Source organism: Theobroma umbraticum, unplaced genomic scaffold, assembly GCF_002168275.2.
Source record: "Theobroma umbraticum cultivar Fairchild unplaced genomic scaffold, ASM216827v3 scaffold_81.0, whole genome shotgun sequence".
Lineage (NCBI taxonomy): Eukaryota > Viridiplantae > Streptophyta > Magnoliopsida > Malvales > Malvaceae > Theobroma > Theobroma umbraticum.
This window is the reverse complement of record NW_018397268.1, coordinates 2,692,075-2,716,305: the sequence shown is the minus strand read 5'-3', so window position 1 is coordinate 2,716,305 and position 24,231 is coordinate 2,692,075. Positions and strand designations below refer to the sequence as shown.

The 24,231-nt window shown below is 34.1% G+C and overlaps 5 protein-coding genes across 8 annotated transcripts in view; 1 reads left to right on the top strand and 4 right to left on the bottom strand.

The window, feature by feature from the left end:
• Window positions 1-2,871: 2,871 nt before the first annotated feature.
• Window positions 2,872-3,540, bottom strand: LOC110425312 (Low temperature and salt responsive protein family). Its single transcript, XM_021440195.1, has 2 exons — window positions 3,424-3,540; window positions 2,872-3,042 (listed from the first exon to the last, which is right to left on the bottom strand). The coding sequence occupies exons 1-2, from the start codon at window positions 3,502-3,504 to the stop codon at window positions 2,959-2,961; spliced, it is 165 nt and encodes a 54-aa protein (XP_021295870.1). The 5' UTR covers window positions 3,505-3,540; the 3' UTR covers window positions 2,872-2,958.
• Window positions 3,541-4,809: 1,269 nt separating this feature from the next.
• On the bottom strand, window positions 4,810-6,580 carry LOC110425311 (complex 1 protein, LYR family protein). 2 transcript variants are annotated; one of them, XM_021440192.1, is made up of 3 exons: window positions 6,423-6,580; window positions 5,958-6,197; window positions 4,810-5,296 (listed from the first exon to the last, which is right to left on the bottom strand). In XM_021440192.1, the coding sequence occupies exons 2-3, from the start codon at window positions 6,177-6,179 to the stop codon at window positions 5,183-5,185; spliced, it is 336 nt and encodes a 111-aa protein (XP_021295867.1). In that variant the 5' UTR covers window positions 6,180-6,197; window positions 6,423-6,580; the 3' UTR covers window positions 4,810-5,182. The 2 variants fall into 2 exon arrangements, with proteins under 2 accessions (XP_021295867.1, XP_021295869.1); XM_021440194.1 differs by lacking the exon at window positions 6,423-6,580 and having other exon boundaries at window positions 5,958-6,416.
• A 3-nt stretch (window positions 6,581-6,583) lies between these two features.
• Window positions 6,584-12,637, top strand: LOC110425310 (golgi-to-ER traffic-like protein). 3 transcript variants are annotated; one of them, XM_021440190.1, is made up of 12 exons: window positions 6,584-6,740; window positions 7,199-7,278; window positions 7,419-7,497; window positions 8,067-8,148; window positions 8,387-8,537; window positions 8,916-9,006; window positions 9,525-9,608; window positions 10,157-10,203; window positions 10,853-10,981; window positions 11,631-11,715; window positions 11,927-12,007; window positions 12,338-12,637. In XM_021440190.1, the coding sequence occupies exons 1-12, from the start codon at window positions 6,693-6,695 to the stop codon at window positions 12,344-12,346; spliced, it is 966 nt and encodes a 321-aa protein (XP_021295865.1). In that variant the 5' UTR covers window positions 6,584-6,692; the 3' UTR covers window positions 12,347-12,637. The 3 variants fall into 3 exon arrangements, with proteins under 3 accessions (XP_021295865.1, XP_021295864.1, XP_021295866.1); XM_021440189.1 differs by lacking the exon at window positions 12,338-12,637 and having other exon boundaries at window positions 11,927-12,046; XM_021440191.1 differs by lacking the exon at window positions 6,584-6,740 and having other exon boundaries at window positions 7,197-7,278; window positions 7,419-7,580.
• Window positions 12,638-14,326: 1,689 nt separating this feature from the next.
• On the bottom strand, window positions 14,327-17,968 carry LOC110424991 (uncharacterized). The gene is made up of 8 exons (XM_021439732.2): window positions 17,781-17,968; window positions 17,198-17,362; window positions 16,912-17,094; window positions 16,568-16,834; window positions 16,137-16,261; window positions 15,815-15,971; window positions 15,116-15,729; window positions 14,327-14,973 (listed from the first exon to the last, which is right to left on the bottom strand). The coding sequence occupies exons 1-8, from the start codon at window positions 17,821-17,823 to the stop codon at window positions 14,374-14,376; spliced, it is 2,154 nt and encodes a 717-aa protein (XP_021295407.1). The 5' UTR covers window positions 17,824-17,968; the 3' UTR covers window positions 14,327-14,373.
• A 2,623-nt stretch (window positions 17,969-20,591) lies between these two features.
• Window positions 20,592-24,231, bottom strand: part of LOC110425513 (dentin sialophosphoprotein-like protein) — a 4,032-nt gene continuing 392 nt past the window's right edge. The window contains exons 2-3 of the mRNA XM_021440437.2: window positions 21,749-24,225; window positions 20,592-21,085 (exon numbers count right to left, since the gene is read on the bottom strand). Of these exons, the coding sequence (XP_021296112.1) occupies window positions 21,069-21,085; window positions 21,749-24,225 (2,494 nt within the window). The 3' untranslated portion in view covers window positions 20,592-21,068. The remainder of the gene's footprint in view (window positions 21,086-21,748; window positions 24,226-24,231) is intronic.

Here is a 24,231-nt window from a genome sequence, read left to right as displayed (position 1 = left end):
CTTTATCACCAACCAAACACGTCCAGAAACAGAAAAAAAAAAAAAGACATTATCGACCAACAACTCATCTTTTCATATAAACCAGATCTCGACTACTTTACTAAAATAACCAACGTAAAAGGCAATCACAAAATGATTCACAGAGCTAGCACTTCTCAAATGAAAGAATCAAATTGAAAGAACAAAGATAGCAATTTTAAAAGAAAAATTATAGTAAGACAGAAAAAAACTAACCCCATTTTGGCTGGTGCGAGAAAAGCTGCACTGAGACTGAAATCTGGAAGTAAGAGATTGAGACGAGAGAAAGAGCCGGCTGGTGCGAACTGAAACCCTAACCCTAACAATTGATTTGCCTTTATATATGTTCATATTGTTTATCATTAGGGTTTTAAAGTTTCTAACAGTAGGGTATTATAGTCATTTACCTTTGAACATGTAATTTTTATATTTTGATATTTACGGTTTAAATTTCTTAATTTGGAAATTAATTATCTTTGTTAATGCGAACATTGCACACAGATACAAATAACTTAAAAAGTAATGGAACCCATTTAATTTATAATTAGTTCTATTTTTTATGATTTTAAGCTTATATACAAATTTTTTAAAATTAATTATTTATAAAATTTAAGATTTTGAGTAGTTTGACAGAAATAGTGCTCTAATTTTAATGGTATTACGGATTTGTCCTATTTTCAATCAACCGTTGAGATTTGAAATCCAGCATAAAGCGTTTTTCAATATTACCCGTGTCGAGATAATTAAGATGGCTTTGAACATGAGAAAAAATAATGGAATTTTTTAAAATATATTTTTTTTAATTAATTTTTTCACTAATGTATTTTTTAATTATATAATAAAAAATAACTCTATTTTATTTTATAAATTTCACCGTCGCATAATTCAAACTCTCCAAATTAGAATCTCTGACTTATTTTCTTTTTGACTTATTTTCATCTTTAATACTCAAAATGCATTTATTTCATTGGATGTATTGAATTATTAATTTTTCAAGCCATTTTAATTATATAATATATGACCTTTTCATAAAATTATAAGCTACTGTATATATTCAATTTAAGATCAAATGCCATTATTATTTAATAAAGCATTTTGATAAGTTCATAGATATTATATAAATTGTCAACGTACTCTCTTTTTTCAGACCATGATGTATTGATGTTTAGAAAAATTGAAATCATTATTTCCCTTTTTATAAGGAATTAAATTTATAATTGAAAATTAAAATTATAATCAAACAATTTTTAATACATATGAGAAATGGAAATCAATCAATTAATGTAGAACTAGAATAATATCCATGTTATTTAACGAGATTTACAATGAATAAACACTTTATTGTAATAATACCATGATTTTTTAATGTTTAATTAAAAAATTTTATAAACATTTAATGTTAAAAATTGTAAATAGTATTACATATAGTAGTAATAGCTCAAAATGAGTATATATTATAATATTTATAATTTTATCTTAACTCATTCTTCAAAATTAAAAAGTGTCCAAAAGATAAATTATCTGTCCAAACTCACGATTTTGACTTACTTTGAGTTATGTTTAAGCATGGATTTTTATATTTAATTTCAATTTGATGGTTTTAGGTTAAGAAATTAATTTCTTATCCAAAATTATTAATTTTGTTGAAAAATTTTTCCTCAAAATTTGTTATTTGAAACTAGAATTTAAGGTGATGTAAAAATATTTTTGACTTAATTACTATATATAAAAAAATTTAATTTTTTTCTTATTTTTTAAATATTAAATTTTATCAAAATGAGACAAATTATTGCATTCACAAATCCCATTCTAAAATTTTAATAAGTTATTTTTTTTAGTCAAATATTGATTTTTATTAAATATCAATGAATTTTATTAAATGTTTGAACATGAATAAATTTGTTAAAAGGGCATTTGTATCTTAAAATATTTAAGTGCTTTTCATTATAATTTTTTTAATAAAGTGTTAACAGTCGAAGATCGAAAAAATGATTTTGAAACAAAAAAAAAACTACTTCTCTTCTAGAGATGTTTTGAAATGACTTTTTAGTTTTTACTGTATGATTGCCCCAACTTAAGTTGATAAAATTTAAATTATTAATATTTTTGCTATTGAAAAACATATTAAATTTCAATTATATAAAAAAAATTTGTATAAAAAACAATTATCCTATATTTCATAATAATTCAAGTTCCAATATTATTTTTTTAAAAAAAATTCAATACTATACATCTATTTTGTAATTCAAAATTAAATATCTACATTCAATAAAGTTAAGATGTTAAAATTTAAAAGAGGTAGTGCTTGAAAAAAACTTAAACTACTTAAAATTTTAATTCGTAATTTTATAATACTTGTGCGCCTATGTTTAAATACGTTATATTGATATAATATAATAATATAATTTTAAAATATTTTTTATCTTCACATCGACATTGACATTCACCTTATTATATGATATAAGATAATAAATAATATTTTAATTAATAATAATTAATTATAAAATACTATCCGATCTAAAATTCACTCAAAATGACATAAATTAATTATTAAAATTAAGATATTTCTTACATTCAAAATTAAAAACATTAGAGTTAAAATTAAAATATCTCTTCAAAGACAAAATTCGAAATCAAGACAAAGAATGAAAATTAAAACATATATGTTAAAATTTCTAATGTCAATGCTTTAAAACTTAAATAAAATTTTAAGAAATATACAAACTCAAAAACATATACAGAAAAAGGAAGTAAATACATCTAATTAACCAAATTATTAACTGAGAACACACCTAACCTCCATGCGTTATCTCCAACAAAGAACAAATTAAAAAAATACACAAAGATCTAAAACAAACACACCAAGAGTTGCTTCATCAACATTAAAACGAAAAACAAAAAAATAAAAAATAAAAAATAAAAAAATTAAAATAGCAATTGCTATCCAACTAATACATAAATGGCATATATTATCCCAGGTATATAACCCAATATTGTCAGCAGCAAATCTATCCAGAACTCCACCTGCAAATCCCAAACTTTATAATTTTAGATAATCAATCAATTTAATCACAATATTTTTTCCTTTTTTTTTTGTTTGAGATAAATGTGATTAAGAAATGCATTCTGATTAAGAAACAAATTATTTTCCGATTAGTTCATTTCGGAATTCGAATCTGAAAACTTTGAATTAAAAATTAGAATTATACCTATTTAAATATTGTTTGAGAATAGTAAAATTAACAAAAATAAACATAAAAAAATTAAAATATTTCAATATTTAATTTATAGATTAATGCATGATTTTCAATTTAAAGAGCAGAGTTTGATTTTTTTTTAAATATAAAAATAAAAATTAAATAAATATATATATACATATAGATTAAGAAAAGAAAATGAATTTACCCCACAGCCATAACGAAGGAAAACTCCAACAGGGGGAATGAGAATTGCAAGAATAACTTCCAGGAATGTCTCTGAACCCATTTGCAAAATGAAACAGTTTTTTTTTTCTTCTTTTCTTTTTTTTTTAATTTTTTGGGATTTGCTTGCAAGTTGTAAAATTGGAGGAAAATTTATAATATGCTAAAATTAGGAGAAGGATTGTTTTTTTGTTTGTTTGTTTGCTGAAAAAAGCAGGTGGCAAAATTAGAAAGACAAAGACTGACACGTGGTAATTGATTGACACGTGTATTGGTTTTCGCCGCTTTTCTAGTGTTCTTCCTTTGACTCGTGAAAAAAATGGCTACTAAACGTGTTGGAGGTTCATGACTCTCATCAGGCATAACTATGTGAAACAGCATTTACTTTTAAATTTTATAAATTTTGATACATTTTTCATGTATAATATTTATATAACTAATTCTAACCTCTAAAATATTATTTTATAAATACAAAAAATTTAAAAAATTGTTTAAATTAAAATTTTTTAAATATTTATTTTTAAAAAATTTTAACTTCTCAATTTAGAGTCAATTTGGAATGGATGACATTTTTTTAAAAGAATGATTTTATAAAATCTAAGTGTTTGGAAAGTGGAAAAGTTATTCTTCGTATAAAATGTATTACAAGTCAGCAAGAAAAATATTTCTCAACTATTATTTCTCAACTAGGTGCAACATTTAATTTATAGATATATATATTTAGGCAAATCTTGTGAGTGAGAATGTGCATGAAAAAAGACAAAATTTGGATGCTGAGATTTCCTATTGGGTTTTGTTGCCCCATAGGTGGATGGAGCCTTCAGGGAGGAGAAGTGAGATACTGGTATCGATTATATAAAATTTAGTTGAGAATTCAGAATGATCACAAAGAACAAGAGAAGGACACTGAAACCTTGATGGAAATAGACCTCAAGGGTTAAGTCTGGCTTGTTCACTAACAAATGCAGTTCGATTCAGTAAGAAAATGTGCAGGCCAAGAGAGCATCAATGACAGAGCCCTATGCTGGTACAAATTCTAAAAACCTGGGGCAGTCAAGGGAGTTTTGCTCCAACAAGTTTCACTTAGAAAAGCCTGCTGTACCAATGTGTTAGGGCCAATGGTAGGTGCAGATATTTCTCATTGAACTAAAAGAGTTTGCTGTTAATTTCTGTTGATACGGATCCTTACAATCATGTTATTTTGTGTTCAAAGATGCAATTTACGGGCACAGCTTGGATCAGGAAGTTGACAGAACAACCACAATCGGAACACTACTGCTGGGAAACGGAGATACACAAAATGCCAGAACTCCATCAAGATAAACACTTAACTGAAAATGATAACTGCAATAATATCAGGAGATTAGACTAAGGATCACAATACATCAGGCAGAACATCTTGGATAAGATCAATAGTTAACTTGTCTCATAAAAACTAACATATGAATTATATGAAATAGCATGATACCTGATGAAGAAAAACACTAGATTCAAACAGCATAAATTTTAAAAAAACAGCTTCTTGCAGCTTCTTCAAGGCTCAAGCAGCATTTACGAGTTTAATTCAGTCATAATAAAAAAAAGAAGTCAATCAAACCAGGGTTTCAATTGGTTGGCAGAGCAGAAATTATAGATATAAATGACAAGGATTTGTTCCAACTGAATTCGCACATATTATAGAATGAGGGAGGCAAAATTCTCCCCCAGACGAAGAGGATGGTGAAAATTATCAGCCACTGATATCAAGGCTGATAAACTTCAGGAAGCTGAAGGCCAACACTAGCAGCTGATTTTCCAAGTATTCTTTTCATTTCATCTGACCTATCTACCGCTATGTTGTAAGAGAACAATAAGTCCTGCCAAATAAGTATCAAAACCAGAAGAAAATCACATACATTTCTACAAAAAAAAAAAATTCAGGCATTCAAAATGAACAAGAATGAAGCATTAAGTGGTAGCATAAACAGGTATAAATTACCATAGTCCATACAAGAAACATGAGAAAAACCAGAGAAATCATAACTATATCCTCATTAGAGAAACCAATGACAGGCATCTTAAAGCCTTCTATTAATCAATTGACAGGTCTTACAAGAAAATTTCATGACTTTCATACATCTTTAAATTAGCAAAACCATGCCATATTCCCACAACAGATCCTCCAATAACCAACACAAAACCAGGATATTTAGGCTACTTTGGATTGTTAGTTTTGCTGTTTACTTCTTGTTTTAAGAAGCAAACAGCAAAAACAGGTTTGATTATAAAAAATAAACAATGTTTCTGAACAATTAGAGATAAGACAATTTACCTTTTGTGAATAACAAAGTACATAATTTCACTTATACAACAAAAAAAAAAACTTATTTTGAATAGTTTTACATATTAACAAATCTTAAAGAAACGCAAAACATTCAATAAAAAACAAAAAACAACAATTAGCAAAACCAACAATCAGCATAGCAGACAACATTAGATATGTGAGACTAAAACCAAAGCAGTGGAAGGTAGCAATACCTTGTGATGATGCACACTGTTAAGTAAAAACGTATAATCATTGGCAAGCCTGATTTTTTGGGTAACCAAAGAAGGGTCTGAAAGTTGACAGTTTTTCCTAAATTCTTGTGTAACATACTCACGAAAATGGTTCTTGTACTCTTCATTTCCAATGTGTTTTTTCACTGCTTTGAGAAGGTCACGATATACTTTAACTGCTGCCAAAGCTTGTTGAGAACTCATTGTCAAGCCCTTCAATCTCTATATATGAAAAAATAAACTTTGCAATGTTAAAACTAACTCTCTCAGGACTTTTACCAGACAGTTAGAAGAAATGCTGTAAGTCTCCTTGAATTTTGAGTTCCAACCAATTGTAGTATAGATTTTGAGAGAAACCCAGAAATTCCAATGGTTTAAACTAAATATTAACACAAGAAAGTGAAAGAAAAAAAAACCCAAGCAGAGAGAACTGAAGACAGAATTCACCTTAGATCAGAGTTGTTCTTTTTTCCTTTTTTTTTTTGCTTTTATTATTTTTGTTAATTATTTATTTCCTTTATTTCTACATAAAAGAGAAAGAACTAAAAAAGCCCAAGTCATTTCTGGAAAAGGGCCCAGCCCATTTTTGGGTTTTGTTATGATCCTTCGTGGTTGAACGTTGATCAAAGCAAAGTTAGCAAACTTGAGAAACGAAAGACAAAATCAGATCTTCTCATTGAAGAAGAAGAAGAAAGAGGAAATCAAGTAAAAGCGAAAATGTCAAGAGAGAAGCCTAAAAGAGCCACTCTTCCTCCTGTTCAAGAGGTATTCTTTCTTTTATTTTTCTTATCATTGCTTTCAATAATTTGTTTTTGTTCTGTTGAAGAAAAATGGAGTGACCCATCTGTTTGTTTGATGAGAAACTGAGGGCAAACTGATAATTTTGAATTATTTGAAACATTTTCATATTTGGGTCCTAAGGCTTTGTTTGTCTGGTAAGAAAACGGGGGTGGAGGCTGTTGGGTGGAAACTTTCATTTAAAAGAAAGAAAATTTTTTCATCTCTGGGTTTTACATATTAAGTGCTTTCTTATATTCTAGATGTGGAAAAATTGTAATCTTTGAAGAGAAAAAAGCTTTTATTTTTTAAAAAAATTAAGAGAAAACCATTATTGCAATTTTTTAAGTTGAAGGGAGGAGTTTTTTAACTATGGTTGGACTTAATTTTTACGGTGATGAATGATTCCTAATAGCATTGATTTTTGCTTTTGATATTAAATGCAGAATATTGATAAATTAGATAAAGCTATAAACGCGGGCAATTTCTATGGAGCTCAGCAGATGTACAAGTCTATTAGTGCACGGTATGAGGGTCTGTCAATTTCTCAAATTTATCGCAGCGAGCGATTTGAATTTTCCATTTTTGTTCTTCAGACCATGTTCCGTATTTTCTTTTGCTTTGAAAGAATTATCATTGATTATGAAACATTCATATTTGTTTCAGATATGTGTCTGCTCAAAGATATTCTGAGGCCTTGGATTTGCTTCATTCAGGTGCATGCCTCCAGTTGAATCATGGCCAGGTTATCATTTTGTTCCAAGTACATTGATCCTGAGTTTGTTAGTCAAGGTTTTTCGCAAAGTTATATGCGAAAGCATCATGAAGGTGAAGTTGAATCTGGTTGTTTGAAATGTGGCTTCTGAATGAATTGGAGGATTGGCTTAAGCTTAGAATCTGGATTATTTGAGATTGGGATAGTATAGTGTAACAATTAGATTGAATCAAGTATAAGATGACATCAATTCAGTAATTGCAAATATTTCATGATTAACACCCTTTACATTCATGGTTGATCTTCCTCTTAGTCGAAATATAACGTAAGATGTAAGAATGATGCAAATTAGTGCAGCAAAGGCTAAATATATTAGCTATCTTGTGGAGCTCAATATTCTATGATAGAAAGGCTAAGAACTTTCCTTTTAATATATTTTATTGGATTTTACTTGATAATACTCATTAAAGATTGTGCTGCAATGGAAACTAGAGGCTATATGAAATTTGCTTGAGGAAATTTATTGTGCTGGTCTTTTGGATTGTTGTTCTTTACTTTGTAATCCATTGCATTGAAGTCATGGGGATGAATATTTTCAGGTTACTTGTGGGGCAGAGCTTGCAGTCTTGTTTGTTGAGACACTTGTCAAAGGGAAAATTCCTTTTGATGAAGATATCCTTGGTCAGTACATGCCTTGTCTTGTAATTTGATTTCCTTATAAGCACAAGTTGTGATGAATAGTTTATTGATTCTCGCTTCTCTTATTCTGGCGACTTAAGTATCTTTTATACGAAAAAGAAAAACCTTGAAGCTATATACCGTTTTATATAAAGGCTTCCGTGTTTACTGACCATAGCTGTTTGGTGCATTTAATTCTGCTACTTCTGTTGTTGTGATTGTGACAAAATGTAAATGGTAGACCGTGTCAGGAAAATCTATAAGATGTTTCCTCAGATTCCAGTGCCTAGTAACTTGGGGGATGATGATGATGTTCAAGAACTTGCTGAAGCGCTTGGGGCAGCAAAAACACGTGTTGAGGGCTGCTCATCATTCTTACGAGCTGCTATAAAGTGAGACATCATTATATATAGTATACTGTTGAAGTTACCATTGATGGTTATATAGAAAATAATGCATTTTCACATCTTAGTCTGGGCTATTTTCTCTACATTTCTTTACAGTTAAACTGTTGAAGGGATCTCCTAATTGTACATCAACATCAGCTACTTTCTTTCTTTTAATGAAAGATACTGCAACATCTCATTATGTGTGGAGGCATAAGATTAGGCTGTTTATGATCTTACGTTTTAATTAGTAAGATAATATACAATTGAAGGATATGATAACAGGAGACAGAATAAAAGTTTTTTTTTTTAATTTTAATTTTGAACAGTGTTAAGTAGTAATGCATATTTGCCCTGAACTGTTTTTCTTATTTTGGATTTTAGGTGGTCTGCTGAGTTTGGTGCTCCCAGGAATGGTGATCCACAACTACATGTGATGCTGGCTGAATACATATATTCTGAATCTCCTGAGTTGGTAGGTTTGGGAGTAAATGTTTAGGCTTTGGTTTTACTACTTCAATCACACATTTGTTCTTGTCCCTTGCCCACCTTGCTTTGAATCAGTATCATGAAGTTTCTCTTTATCCTGATTTACAAGGTGAAGAGAAATGCAAAAATACGTTATATTTTGATGGTTTGTACAAGGCATGCATTGTACACTAGTGACCAACTTAAAGTTGTGTAAGAAATTGCATTATTATTACATGAGACATTCATTTTTTTTTTTTTGCATGTGTGCCTGCACACCAAAAAGATAAAATAAGAAAAAAAAAGTGTTGCTTATCAAAAAAAACAGTGTTGTTAAGAGTACTTTATCTTATAGTGTATTTGATGAGGCAACAAAATATGTTTGAAGCAAGTCTATTTTATTTAGTGTTTGGGTTGAATATAGTTGCTTTCTAGGATTTTATGATGTGATATCATGTCTGAATGTCAATATTCTAAGGGGCGTGCTTGTGTATCTCAACAATCATGTGATGCTTCTTTTTGCAGGACATGGCTAGAGTGTCATATCATTTTGTTAGAGGAAACAACCCAAAGAAGTTTGCGTCTACCTTAGTGAATTTCATGGGCAAGGTTAATTTTCTTCTCATTCTCACTCCTTCTCATGAATATGGTTTGAGGCACACTAATAGAATCATATTTCCTTGTGTAACAGTGCAATATATAACGGCTGAACATTAATATAGATGCATAATAGTTTGTTTGGTAGATATATTACGGAAAATATCAATCATCTTGAGATTTGGTCGCATGTTACTCCTGCAAGGGAGATTCTACATCTAAGCCTATTACTTATTATTATTGAAATTATGTATCAGTTCTAAGACTCTTTTCTATCATTCTCAACTGAGCCTTTGAATCATTCAAAAGAATTAAGCTATAGAAATCTGTTCTTTACTTCAATGATGAGTTCTTAAATAATTCAAAATTTTGGGTTGAGAAACTATGCTTATTTAAGGAATTAAAGGATTAAACTATTGGTTGTTAAATATGCATGGAAGATGGCATAACTCAATCAATGTTCTTCTATTTCAAGTTCCAAGTCTACCAATGACTCTAGGTTTTACATTTCCTTTGATACTTATTTAATGCGATTAACTGATATGCTTTTCAACATGCAGTGTTATCCTGGTGAAGATGATATAGTCATTGCAAGAGCAGTTCTTATGTAAGCCTACTGAATAACTGCTCACTTGGCCTGTGATTTTATTGTTCCTATTGCCACTACTGTTGAAGGCTCAATCAATAATACGGAACCCTGTAATCTTGACCTTAAGCTTAAATTGAAAAATCTATGGTCAACAATGTATCATGTCTTCCATTGTTTCCCCTTTCAAAGTGGTCCCTTGTACTTTTATAAAGTTAAATTGATATTTTAACATTCCATTTTGGCAGCATTAGAAAAAATGCACTAAGCAATTTCAACATATATAGGAGTTTCTTTATCTAATTTCAAAAAGTATGAAAATTTCCTATTGATAACAAAAGCAGATTGGATGATGGGATTAAAACTTTGGATTCATCGCTTGATCTTCTAGCATATTTTGATTCATGTGAGTAGGCTAAACAAAATCCATGAATAAAATCATTCAACTGAGTTATACTGATGTGCTGTGTTTTTGTTCTATGTTTCTTTTGTCACATAAATCAGTTGAATTTTCCTATGAGACTGTTATAGATTTCCATAAATGATAGTGATTTTTGTTTTTTCTCAATCTTGACACATTCATACTTGGCAATAAAGTGAGACGGTTACTTTTTCTTGTAATTTAGTATAAATTGTGTACTAATGAAGCAAATTTACTTTTGCACGATAGGTATTTGTCTATGGGTAATCTTAGAGATGCTAATTACCTTATGGATGAATTAAAGAGACAAGTGACATCCCAGGAGCTTGATTTCCCCCAATCGGATTTGGTTCAGTTTATCACTTTTCTCTTGCAAACGTAAGTTATTTTCTTTTGTTCCCTCATCAATTCATTCTCCATCTATAGGGAGGGAACAGTCCTATCATCCTTAATGCAAGTAGGTCTGGACGCAATGCTGTTGAATATAATGTGTAGTAACAATGCTGATATTACTGCTCCGCTTTGTCATTTTAGGGAAGTTGGTGTCCTCTATAATCTAATTAAGGTTGATATTAATGCATTTACCTCCACCTTCCGACTGGCATAAATTTACACCAATACAGAGAAATTTTTTGGGGGATTAGGGGAAAGAGCTGGGGAATCAGCACTGCATCTTTTCTTTGACCAAGTCTGTAAGTGGTCAAACAAGGTTTATGAGCTTGGATTGAATTTCCTTGCATTGGGTATAGTTACTGATAACGGAAAGTATAACCAAACCTCCCTTCATCTCCAAACCATACCGTAACTGTTTTTTTGGTTTTGGTTTGGTTTGGGGAGCTACATAAACAACAAAATGCAACCATGATTGTTAGTAATGCTAGTGTTTTACATTTTAACTCATCAAACGAAATCATCAATTAAAAACACTATGGTCAATTTTGGGCTTAAAGGTAGGCTACAATATTCTTTCCATGTTTGATATGCAAAACACGGTCTAATTTCATCTGAAGACACTTTTATACTGCAGGTTGGAAAGAGATGCCTTGCCACTTTTTAATATGTTGAGAGTGAATTACAAGTCTAGCATAGACAGAGAACCTGCATTCATTGAGGTGGGCAATCATTTTTGCCAATTAGAATACTTGTCTCTAATTGTTATTTCCTCTCCTGTAAAACAAGTTTTCCACTTTATTTTCAGTTCCCAACTGGGATTTAACTGTTTTCATATATCTGCTAAGTGGCCTTTATTTATTAATTTCTTCATCCCTTTGGCTTAGAGTAAGCTTACATGTATGGGATTCTAACACAAACTTGGTGGTTCAGTTGCTAGATGACATTGGAGAAAAGTTCTATGGTGTGCGGCGTAGAAATCCCCTCCAAGGGATGTTTGGGGACCTATTGAAGGTGATCATCTACATATCTAACTGAAACTCTTTCAACTGTTATGCTTGCTTGCATTTTAAGAAATTCCTGGCATAAAAAGCCATCTTATTGAATAAATCGTCTGTGAACTGAAGATTGAAAGCTTATTACCTGGTTCAATGCAATTAGGCTCTGTATCTTTTATCTATCTACCTTGCATTGGATAGGTATGTGAGGCTACTTTTCAGTTAACAACTTCTTTTCAATTATAAACGTCCCAAAAATAACATTGGCCTTTTAAGAAACAGAAACTAAAATATGTTTCTGTGAAGGATTCTCACCTGGAATGCTTTTAACTTATTATTTATGCAGATGATGTGATGAGTAATAACATGGCAGCAGCTCAAATCGCTTGGTGCCTTGACACATCCCGCATGCTGGTTTCATTGTGCCTTTGACTTGGAACTTTCGGATTCGTTTGATACTTGAGAAATAATTTCTTTTTATGCCAAAATATTTGAAATACTTGTAATATTATTTCCCATTTACCGGGGAGTCTTATCCTGTAAACCAAGAAAAACTATAGTTATTGCTTACAGTACAAAATCTTTACCTTGTACACTAGATGGAATCATTCTTGGTTAATCAAATTTTGCCTCTTCCATTGTCTTATTTGCCTTATCCAGTAGCTCACAGTTATTAAGGTTGAATTGTTTCATTCCCATTTTTCCTTTAAAAAAACTGTGAACATGTAGTGTTGATTAAACCAACTCAGACTGTGACATTAACAAAAGTGTTAGCGCAATACTCTCCTACTAGCAGAATTCATGGGCTTCAAATGATGAATTTGCACTCCTGGCCCTGCTCTTTTCTCACATTGCAGGATATCACTTTTTCCCCTTGCTTGTCTATGCAGATGGATGTTCTCTAACAGCAAATCTTTGCCATTTTTCTTGACGTCGCCACACCTTGGGTTTATGGCTTTTATGAAAGAAGGTTTTAGAGCAGAACCACCTATCTGTATTGCAGCCCTCTAGAGCCGCTTCAAGGTTACTGCTAGCTCTATGCCACAAAAGGGTCATTGCTTTGGCAAGACCAAGATCCCTGCTGATTTCATTCATGCACCCAGAGTACTTTATTATCAGGAAAGGGTCCGATGGTAGGCCAAAGTATGTTCATTTCACTTAGTAATTTCTGGGAAAATCGATTGATCTACAAAATGAACATTGGATGTTAATAATCACAGTTGCAAATATACAGACATAAAAGACTGGAATTAAAAAGAAAAGCAATCCAACAGGGCAGCATACATATAAGTATTTGGGTCTGTGGCTGGATTCAACAACTTGCTGTCAAGAAAGATGGCAATGAAGTTTTTCAAGTCATACAGTGTCCTCCATTGTGATGTGATGATAGAAGCAACATTTGGGTGTTAAACAATGAAGGGAACTGGACCAAACTATTAAAACATTGGACCTTTTGCAGGATTTAAAAGGATGTCTAGGTTTTGGCAAAATGGTAAGGTATTCCTTTATGACCTTGATACCAGTTACTGATATCAGGACTAAAACCAGGAAGGCTCGGGATCCTCTTCAGGTTCACACATACAAGGAGAGTCTTGTTGTTATGGGTAGAGTAACTAAAACTCTAGCGATTCATGCCATCTAGCTAGTTGTTGCTTTGTTTTAGTTTTATACAAATATTTACAGTTTCTGTAATCCTTGTAAGGACATGTTTGTGCATGGTTAGTGAAAAAGGGCATGAAGGCTTTTTGTTCTTTCAATCCGAACAAGGCGTATGCCTGTGAAAGAGGTGTCTTTAGTTCTCAAATGCCATAGCCCCCCAAACTGTGTAGTGCATGGTTGTTTCCTCCTGTCAAGGTTGTCCAAGAACCCTTGCTCATTACTTCCTTCTGTTGCTTATAGGTCAGACACATGAATGTCCACATGACAAAAATAATGATAAAATCATTTAGCTTTTTAAACTGAAATTTTCACTCTAGTTAGTCTTTATCAATAATCTCAAAGAGCAAGACTTTGGCAGCTACAATTCCTCCCTCATATTTACTATATATGAAGCGAAAGGAATCAGAGGAAGTTTGTCAGATTGGCAAGAGGGGAATAACACTCCTAAGTTTGTCAGTATCAATACCTTTGTCTGCACCATGCCAATTTCTGATTTTTTCTTCCTTTTTACAATTTTTCTGTTTATTTTTTGCTTCATTCTAATCAAATGACTCTTATTGGTCTTGCTGCTTTCTAATGGCAGCTTGTTCCTTTGTTGTAGGACTTCCCTGCTTGCTTTGGATGAATATGAGAAAGAGAGAGAGACTATTGAAAGCACTCTTACTCCATTAAACTTTTGGTAATAGAATTACTGTCTCAGACTGAATACTAAATGATCTGCGCTTAAAATTCTATAACTAAATCCCCCCTGAAATCAATGGCTTCAATCTGCTTACTTAGAACATCGACTTCATTCTCAAAACTAAATAAATTTTCTTTGTCATCTGAATGCGGCTGATTTTCCAAAGGGTGTCCACTAGCATCTTCATTCTGATTCAGAGATGAATTCACAATTTGGTTGGCATGTCCCTGGCTGTCAGGTCGAATGACTTCTTTTGAATAAGATCCCAGACCATCAGTTTTCAAGCCATTTCCACTACTCCACTCACAGGATGAATCACTCCCAGCCATGAAACTTGTGGCAAGAGAGCTTGTAATGGTCCCAGATAATGTAAATTCTTGACAAGCTTTTTCTCCTTCAAGCTGGATAGTACAACAAGGCTTGATACCCTTGGAGGTTTGGTTTCCCGTTTGTTGAGAACCCATCTTTCTCTCCTTCATATTGCTAGACCTTGTTGATGTTCTTGGTGGTTGAAGTTTACCAACTCTGCCTCTATTTGAATTGCCATTAGGATGATGCAGAACATTTCTAAGTTTAGAAGTACTTTGCATACCAGAATGAAATTTTAGACCTCCATTTGGGGTTAATGCACTAAAATTTTCCTGTTAGCAGAATGATGTCATTCAACAGGAAGAATGTGAGGGAAAACTCAGTGATACTGACTAACCAATGGAATAAAGCAAATAGATAAGAAACCAATGGAATAAAGCAAATAGATAAGAAAACAAACAGAGAGCAACTAACCACATCAAAAAATCCAATCTTTGGTGATGGCATTCGAAGGCCAGAAGGTTTTATTTCTCTTGAAACAGCTGGAGGTAAAGGACTACTTTCCTTTGAGAATCCATTAACATCTTGATATGCCAACCTTGTTTTTTTACTTTCATTTTGAACAAAGGGTTGATCACAAGATCGATTCTTGGTATGTGATCTTTGAGAAGCAGCAGAAACCCCTCTTCTGAAAGCAATATCCACGCTTGTTGAAAAATTGCTAGATACGTAATTCCTAGAAGTTGATGATTCAGCAGACCAGCAACCAACAGAGCTAGAAAGTGATGTGCAAGAGGAGTTCGGTGTGGATGGTAAATGAGTAAGTTGAGTAGAATCCAACAGTTTGTTTTTGCTTCTACTTAAGGATCTACAAGGAGTCCTAGAGCTTGAATCACAAGCAGCCAAATTATTCTTTCTTCTCAGCGAATTTGGAGACTTAGCAATTGGAGTAGACTGAGTGCAATCAGATTGTCCAAAATCTCTGGAGGCAATGCGCCAACGTGAAGAAACTGGTTCTGGAGATAGTGTTAAACTGGGAATAACACTACCTGAGTCACCAAAACAAGGCTTCTTTGTCATAATTTGTCCTGTAAAAGTCAAACAAGAATTCTGAATAAACTTTATCTTAAAGGAAAACTAAGCGAGAAAATAAAAATTTATGGCAATGTTTACCAGATGCAGCTTTTCTGATTTTTTTTTCCATTTTCAAGTGGTTTGCACCCAAAGATGCCCTTTTGGTTGCAGCAGCTGATAGAGGGTTGGCCTGGCTGAATTTCTTCGACAGCTTAAGGGAAGATGAAGTATTCTGTTCTCCACATTGAGTGGCATGCTTTTTGGTCCAGCAAGTAATGATATCAAGTCAGTCATATCTAAAACTCTTGTTCATAACAACTCAGCTATGCATTGATAATGAGGGAAGACGAAGCAATCACTGTAAAGGCCTGGTATAGCTTATGTATCATTGTCACAATTTCACTACACTCAACTGACATACCTGTGCTCGTGGGGGATTGGTAGCTTCTTTTGCTATCTTTGCCCCTCCATGCATGCTAACAGTTTGCCTTCTGGAAGCTGGCAAGGGTTTAATTTGAAATTTTGTAGTATCCAGCCTTTTTGAAGCTGCAAAAAAGCAGCAGCTCTGATAAGTGTAAGGGGAAAAAACCCAAGAACCAAATACATATCATCCACAAATGCACAAAATGATTAGACAACATACATCTAGTTATTATTATTAAACTAGGAGGATGACTTTCTTCCATGGTAATCCTAACTAAGCCTCTAGTATGCAAGTTACATGCACAAAGAAAAAACACAACTTTACAATCAAACCTAGAAGCCTAAAATGCATCAACATGTAAACTTGACATGAATGATTGCATCCATTAAGTTCCGCGTGAAGATATAATCAAAGCAGCAGATACTTACAATGGGGATTTTGTCTGCCTGTTTGGCTTTGGAGGTTGGAACTTGAATTTACCAAATTGTATGCTTTGCTTGATTTGTGCATGGATGCCCTCATATCATCAAAAAGATCAAACTCAAGACTTGCCAAGGAGTAATCACTATCTATTGTAGAGTTTGAGTCAGCAGACTTCCAAAATTCTTCTTCGATTCCAGGAAGTATATGATTTTGTGTTTCAGACTTCTTATATCCTTTGTTAACCATAGACAACTCTTCCGGATCCAATACCCCTAAGCATGAAAAGAATTAGTATCAACTAGAAAAATATATGAGGCAAAATAGCTAAAAGACTTGTAAAGAAGCATACCTGCACTAGTAAAAAAGGCACTATCCCAAGCTAAACTTCTTCTGACAAAACACTCACCAATTCTACTTGCCGCCAAGGACTCAGAAGGTAAACCATTTGCTTCCTTGAGATCGGATTGAGAATCTCCATTGTCTCCATCATGAAAATTCAATGTCTCAAACAACTCTTCAGGATCCAAAACTCCTGAGAATATGAACCACTTGCAATTCAATCAATCATGAATGACATGAAAAGCCTTAAGAATGATATAAAAGCACTTAGAATTTTTTCAGTCCTAAAACAAAACCTGGACTTGTGAAAAAGGCACTATCCCAAGCCAAACTCTTGCGCAAATCATACTTAGACTTGAATCGGTCAGGCTTTTCTTGTTCTCTTTGCCATGGTGCCTCTTTTTCAGCCTCAATCAGCCTAAATCCATCAATATCAACCTTCTTTCTGTTCCTTGAAGCCTCTGCTAAATTAGCAGTTCATCAACAAATCCATTTATATAATATATATATATATATATACGTACAAAAAGAAAGGGAATGATCAATCAAATTAATCCTGATATCACTCCAACTTCAAGGATTTAAACATAAATTTTTGCAAAATAATTCAATCAAATTCAATCCTACTATCATTTAAAAAAACAAAATGATTCTTTTTCTGTAATGGAATTGACTAAATTTGAAGATCGTCAATTTATTCTTTCCTAAAAATTTATTATTTGCTGATAGATAATAAAACCCAAGAATTTAAAACAAGAAAAAAAAACTAAGAATCACAAAGAATTCAAGGAAGTGTTTATTATCTTTCCTCTGTTTTTCCTCTGCTTTTCTCAACATCCAAACAAAGAAAATAACCAAAACCCAAAAGAAAAAACGTACCAGGGAGTTGAAATTCCCGCAAAACATTTCTTTTAGATGACATTCCTTCTTCAAGATTTCTTTTTTTAATTTTTTTTTCTTTCTGGTCTTGGAGTCATATAAAGAGAATAAAAGAGAAAGAAAGAAACAGAGAGAGAGAGAGACAGAGAGAGAGAGAGAAAGAGAGGGAAAAGTGAAGAACTTTTAAAAAATTTAGGAATGAAAAGATTTTAACTGATCAAATTGTAATTATTACTAATTAATTAATTATTAGGTGGCATAATTGTAGCAGATGTTTTGTGCATGAATTTAGGATAAGAAGATTCTAACTTTTGTCTTAAATTGGGAATTCTAATAAGCTGACCTGATCTAGTAAGTTGTTTCATCAAAAGCAAATGAAAACTTGACACATATGCAATTCCAATTAAATATTATTTATTGAATTGTGTTTTCCAAAATAAAGAAAGCCCAAATTTTATTGTACTCATTGCATCCTTGGAATAGGAAAAAAGAAAGAAAGTGATAGGTTTTTAACTAATTCAAATATGAGATATAAATATTTATTAATAGGAAAGGTAAATTATTAATAATATAGTATTATTTTTTATCTATTTTAATTTTTATATGTTTGTTAATTAAGTTAATGCATGTCAAGTCATGACATCAATTCACTTACAAAATTATATAAAACTAGTATAGAATTATAAAATTATATAATTATCAATGCATGTTACTCTGCTTTTATTTGAGTTATTGGGTTATGGCCTTTTCATTGATAAGCAGAACAAGTTCTCTGAAAGAGTAGTCCATGAAGCCTGTTCTAGCAAAAGAGTGGAATATAAGCCTCTCATGCTCTGCTAATCAAAGATACAAATTTCTCATGCCTGGAAAAACTCAGATGATGAACCAGAGCATAAGCTGAGGCTCCAATTTCAATTCATGCATGATAAAGAGGCATAGGAAACAGATAGGCAGCTTGATTCTACAATGCAATTCTCCTAGTCCTCAAGGATAGCATCCATGAAAAGGTCATCATCTAAAATGCTATTATATTACACTAGCCAGATCATGAGGATAAACACCATGCAGCTTATAGCATAATTTAAGAAAGGAAGAATCCGAGCTGAAGATTCAAGTTGCACCAATGGGGCTGTCTGTCTGGTTGCCTTCTTCAGTGGCAAGTTGAATCAACCCCACCAGCACCATACCGACATCAGAACTTCAGGATGTGTTCTCGCCTAAAACAATTGCATCAAAAGAATAAGAACAAGATTAAAACAGTCGGAGACACTGATGCAAATAAATAAAAGAGCAGAATATGTTAGCAAAACACCAGTCATTATGTGCTGTTCATAGTTTATTTATCCTACTTCACACCACTAAAACACTGAATTAACTATATTTGGTGTAATCCCATGATGCAGGCATCTCCAACAAAACGAGATGGATTCAATGTGAACATCTAATATAAAACCACCAATTCCCACCCCATAGCTAAAACATTCAAAGAAGGTAAACATAAAATATACCAACCCAACTAGCCCAGAGATCTATTCACTTCTGCTCTCAAAATGTAAAATAGCAGCTGCTTCTATTACTACCAATGGCACTTAAATGGTGGCATATATAGATTTAGTTATTTCATTATCTTACACCTCTTCTCCCCCTGTAAACACCCAAAATCATAGTAATCAAATGATTTAAGTGCAAGAGATTACAAGAAATCACACTCTTAGATGATCTTCTATAACTGTTTTGATTAAACCAACTGAACCTGTGATAAACTAGCAAAAATATAAGTGCAATACTCGCCTACTAGCAGAATTCATGGTTTTCAAAGGATGAATTTGCACTCTTGGCCCTGCTCTTTTCCTACATTGCAGGATATCACTTCTTTCCCCTTGCTTGTCTACGCAGATGATGTTCTCTAACAGCAAGTCCCTGCCTTTTTTCTTGACGCAACCAAAGGAGTGGACTGACATTGCCACACCTTGGGTTTATGGCTTTTATGAAGGAAGGTTTTGAAGAAGAACCACCTATCTGTATTGCAGCCCTCTAGAGCCGCTTCAAGGTCGGTGCTAGCTCTATGCCACAAAAGGATCATTGCTTTGGCAAGACCAAGACCCCTGCTGATACCATTCATGGAGTACTTTATTACCAGGAAAGGGGCCGATTGTTGGCCAAAGTATGTTCATTTCACTTAGTAATTGCAGGGAAAATCGATTTATCTACAAAATGAACATTGCATGTTAATAGCCACGGTTGCAAATATACAGACATAGAAAGACTGGAACAAAAAGGAAAAACAAACCAACAGGACAGCTTACATGTAAATGTTTGGGTCTGTGACTGGATTCAACAGCTTGCCGTCTAGAAAAATGGCAATGAAGTTTTTGAAGTCATACGGTGTCCACCATTCTGATGTGATGGATAGAAGTAACATTTGGGTGTTAAACAGTAAGGGGAACTGGACCAAACTATTAAAACATTGGACCTCTTGCAGTACTGTCCGCCAATGGAGCTGTCTGTCTGGTTTCCTGGAAGTCTGGTTTCCTGTTTGTTGAGAACCCATCTTTTTCTCCTTCATATTTGCAATTTGCTATATTTCCACAAGAAAGTATCGCATGTATGATACATTCCTGCAACAAGTCAAATCTTCCATTGATTTTTAAGTTCTACACAGTACATTAAATTTGTTATTAGACAAGTTTTAACTACTTTAACAACGAAATTACATCTGTCACAATTGTTTATTAAAACTTACACATCCGCTGCTTCCCACGTGCCTTATTATAGTTTTATATATTTATTAATTCATGCTGCTTGCTGTGCTTTTATTCGAGTTATTGGGTTATGGGCTTTCATTGATAAGCAGAACAAGTTCTCTCAAAGAGTTGTCCATAAAGCCTGTTCTAGCGTAGAGTGGGATACAAGCCTCTCATGCTCTACTAATCAAAGATACAAATTTCTCATGCCTGGAAAATCTCAGATGAGGAACCAGAGCATAAGCTGGGGCAGCAATTCCAATACATGCATGATAAAGAGGCATGAAAAACAGATAGGCAGCTTGATTCTACAATGGAATTCTCCTAGTCCTCAAGGATAGCAACCATGAAAAGGTCATCTAAAATGCTATTATATTACACTAGCCGGAGCATGTGGACAAACACCATGCAGCTTATAGCATAATTTAAGAAAGAAAGAATCCGAGCTGAAGATTCAAGTTGCACCAATGGAGCTGTCTGTCTGGTTGCCTTCTTCAGTGGCAAGTTAAATCAACCCTACCAGCACCATACCAACATCAGATCTTCAGGATGCGTTCGCGCCTAAAAAATTGCATCAAAAGAATAAGAATAAGATTAAAACAGTAAAAGAAACTGATGCAGATAAATAAAAGAGCAGAATATGTTAGAAAACACCAGTCATTATGCACTGTTCATAGTTTATTTATCCTACTTCACACCACTAAGACACTGAATAAACTATATTTGCTGTAATCCCATGATGCAGGCATGTAGCTTCCATGCTCTAACAAAACAAGATGGATTCAATATGAACATCTAACATAAAACCACCAATTCCCACCTCATAGGTAAAAATAAAATATACCAACCCAATTAGCTCAGAGATTTATTCACTTCAGCCTCTCAAAATGTAAAATAGCAGCTGCTCCTATTACTACCATTTGCACTCGGTGGTGGCATATATAGATCTAGTAATTTCATTATCTTACACCTCTTCTCCCCCCGTAAACACCCAAAACCGTAGTAATCAAATGATTTAAGTGCAAGAGATTAAAAGAATCACTTGAACCACACTCTTAGATGGTCTCTGATCACTGGTTCAATTGTGCAAAGCCAGAAGAGAGCAATTATCATCATTCAAACAACATTAAGATAAAAACTTTCATGCAGATAGGAAAGCAAAGCAATACCTGAAATTTCCAGGTAACTTTTGACAGTGAAGATATTAAGTGGCAGATTCCTCACCTTCAGCCACAGCAGGGGGCAAAGTCTCCATTCCCATAGTTGTCGAAACAGTTAATGTTTCCTCACCTGTAGTTGTGAGAACAGTCGAAGCTTCCAAACCCAAGGTTGTGGGAATAGCCAAAGTTTCCTCGCCCAAGGTTGCGGGAATAGTCGAAGTTTCCTCAGTCACGGTTGTCGGATTAGTTGGAATTTCCTCAGCCAAGGTTGTTGGAATAGTAGAAGTTTCCTCACCCAAGGTTGTGGAATTAGTTGATGTTTCCTCACCCAAGGTTTTGGGAATACTTGCAGTTTCCTCGCCCAAGGTGGTGGGAATACTTGCAGTTTCCTTGCCCAAGGTTGTGGGAATAGTTAGAGTTTCCTCAGCCAAGGTTGTGGGAACAGCTAGAGTTTCTTCATGCAAGGTTGTGGGAATAGTTGTAGTTTCCTCAACCAACGTTGCAGGAACGGTTGTATTTTCCTCACCGAAGGTTGTAGTAATGGTCTGAGTTTCCTGACCCAGGGTTGCAGTGATGGTTGAAGTTTCGTCGCAAAAGGTTGGAGAAATGGCAGGAGTTTCTTCACCCAAGGTCGAAGGAATGACTGGAGTTTCTTTGTCCAAGGTTGGAGGAATGACTGGAGTTTCTTCACCCAATGTTGTGTGTAGATCAGGAGTTTCTTGGCCCACAGTTATGGTAATGGCAGGGGTTTCTTCTGCCAAGGTCACAGGATAGATAGGAGTTTCTTCGCCCAAGTTTGTGGGAATGGTAAGAATTTCTTCACCCAAGGTTGTGGGAATGCTAGGAGTTTCTTCACCCAAGGTTGTGGGAACACTAGGCATTTCTTCATCCAAGGTTGTGGGAATGCTAGGAGTTTCTTCACCCAAGCTTGTGGGAATACTAGGAGTTTCTTCACCCAAGCTTGCGGGAATGGTTGGAGTTTCATGACCAAAGGTAGCCATGCTTGAAGTTTCCTCACCTAGACTTACATTAACCATTGAGGTTTCCTCACCCAAAGTTGTGGTGATGGTTGAAGTTTCTTTGCTCAAGGTTGTGGTTATAAATGAATCTTCCTCACCCATGGCAACTGTTGAGGTTTGCTCACTAATAGTTGTAACAACTGTTGAAAATTCTTCACCTACAGTTGTGGCAACCATAAACGATCGGTCACCAATAGTTGTAGCAACACCCATAGTTCCCTCACCCGTAGTAGAGGCAATGGGCAATGTTTCCTCATACATGGTTCCGGCAATAACTGAAGTTCCATCACCTAAGGTTGTGGGAATGGCCAAAGTGTCGTCACCTAAGGAAGACGCTATCATTGAAGATTCCTCATGGAACGTTGTAGCAATGGATAAAGTTTCCTCACCAAGGGTTGAAACCATGAAAGAAGCTTCCTCGCCTAGGCTTGGGGCAATGAGTGAAGTTTCACTCAGTGATGAGGCAACAAGTCCATGGTCCCCACCTAGGGCTGAAGCCATGAGTGGAGTCTCCTCAGCTAGGGTCGGAGCATACAATGAAGCTTTGAATGATTCAGATATAGTGTAGTTGAGTTGATAATTTACAGCCACTGACCCAAAGATGTTGAACTTTCCAGCACTATTGTAGGCAACTTCTGCATCAGATGATCTTCTAAAAACAACTCTGGCACGACTGGTTTCACGATCAACTTCTGTCTCAGATTCCTTTAATGGACCGAAGTGCTTGAACATCTTATTTAGCTTTGTTTCTGAAGGAACAGAATTAATCTCAGAGAAGTTCATAACAAGTTCTGCCGGGGCCCTCTCATCAACATAGCCAGGGGGTTTTTCTGCTGTCAGATCGTGATTGGCATCAGAATATCGTTTCCGTGACTTACGGCCTTTTTGAAGTGGTTTCTCTAATTCAACAGGCACAATTTGATATTGTCCCCTTCCATTTCCATGTAATGGGTGCTCTTCAGAACCATTTTGGACTATTCTGTCAGTCCAATAAGTGTCATTCATGTCCTCAAACTCAAAAGTTTCTGGAGACCCAACAATAAAATTGGGTGACTTCTTCCTTTTGCCACCTGCTTTGTCCCCAGGAAGCTGATCCACAACCAGTGAATCTCTGAAATCAGAAAAGAAGCTAATAAAAATATTAAAAGAACTGTAACTTTTCATTGGATCACATGCTGCCAAGTGAAGTTGTGATAGCAACTCATCTAGTGATGAGTATTCAGCTGTAACATTCATCCTCTTTCGCTGCGCATCTTCAGAATTATCAAAGGCAGCATCATATCCATCTGCAGCAGGATTTTCACTGCCTCCATCAAGCTTACCCTTTGGAATCAACGGAGATCCAGTCATTTGGCTAGCAGCTCTACGGATACATTCACCAATTTTAAAGGATGGCTTTGGGAAATGAGGTGTGGTTAAAGACACTTTGGCAAGGGAAATTGTCTTCCTCCCTTCCTGCACCACTGAGTCGTCAAAGGAATCAACAGCCTTTCTTTTCTTGCCAGATGATGATGAAGGGAGCCTATTA

Coding starts and splice junctions, on each gene's coding strand:
- LOC110425312 (XM_021440195.1), bottom strand. CDS start 3,504: ATGGGTTCAGAGACATTCCTGGAAGTTATTCTTGCAATTCTCATTCCC. Junction 3,043..3,423: donor TCCTTCGTTATGGCTGTGGG/GTAAATTCATTT, acceptor TGGGATTTGCAG/GTGGAGTTCTGGATAGATTT.
- LOC110425311 (XM_021440192.1), bottom strand. CDS start 6,179: ATGAGTTCTCAACAAGCTTTGGCAGCAGTTAAAGTATATCGTGACCTT. Junction 5,297..5,957: donor ACAGTGTGCATCATCACAAG/GTATTGCTACCT, acceptor CTTATTTGGCAG/GACTTATTGTTCTCTTACAA.
- LOC110425310 (XM_021440189.1), top strand. CDS start 6,693: ATGTCAAGAGAGAAGCCTAAAAGAGCCACTCTTCCTCCTGTTCAAGAG. Junction 7,279..7,418: donor TACAAGTCTATTAGTGCACG/GTATGAGGGTCT, acceptor TATTTGTTTCAG/ATATGTGTCTGCTCAAAGAT. Junction 11,716..11,926: donor GAGAACCTGCATTCATTGAG/GTGGGCAATCAT, acceptor TTGGTGGTTCAG/TTGCTAGATGACATTGGAGA.
- LOC110424991 (XM_021439732.2), bottom strand. CDS start 17,823: ATGTCATCTAAAAGAAATGTTTTGCGGGAATTTCAACTCCCTG. Junction 16,835..16,911: donor TGCCTTTTTTACTAGTGCAG/GTATGCTTCTTT, acceptor TTTCATGCTTAG/GGGTATTGGATCCGGAAGAG. Junction 14,974..15,115: donor AGATTGGATTTTTTGATGTG/GTTAGTTGCTCT, acceptor TTCTGCTAACAG/GAAAATTTTAGTGCATTAAC.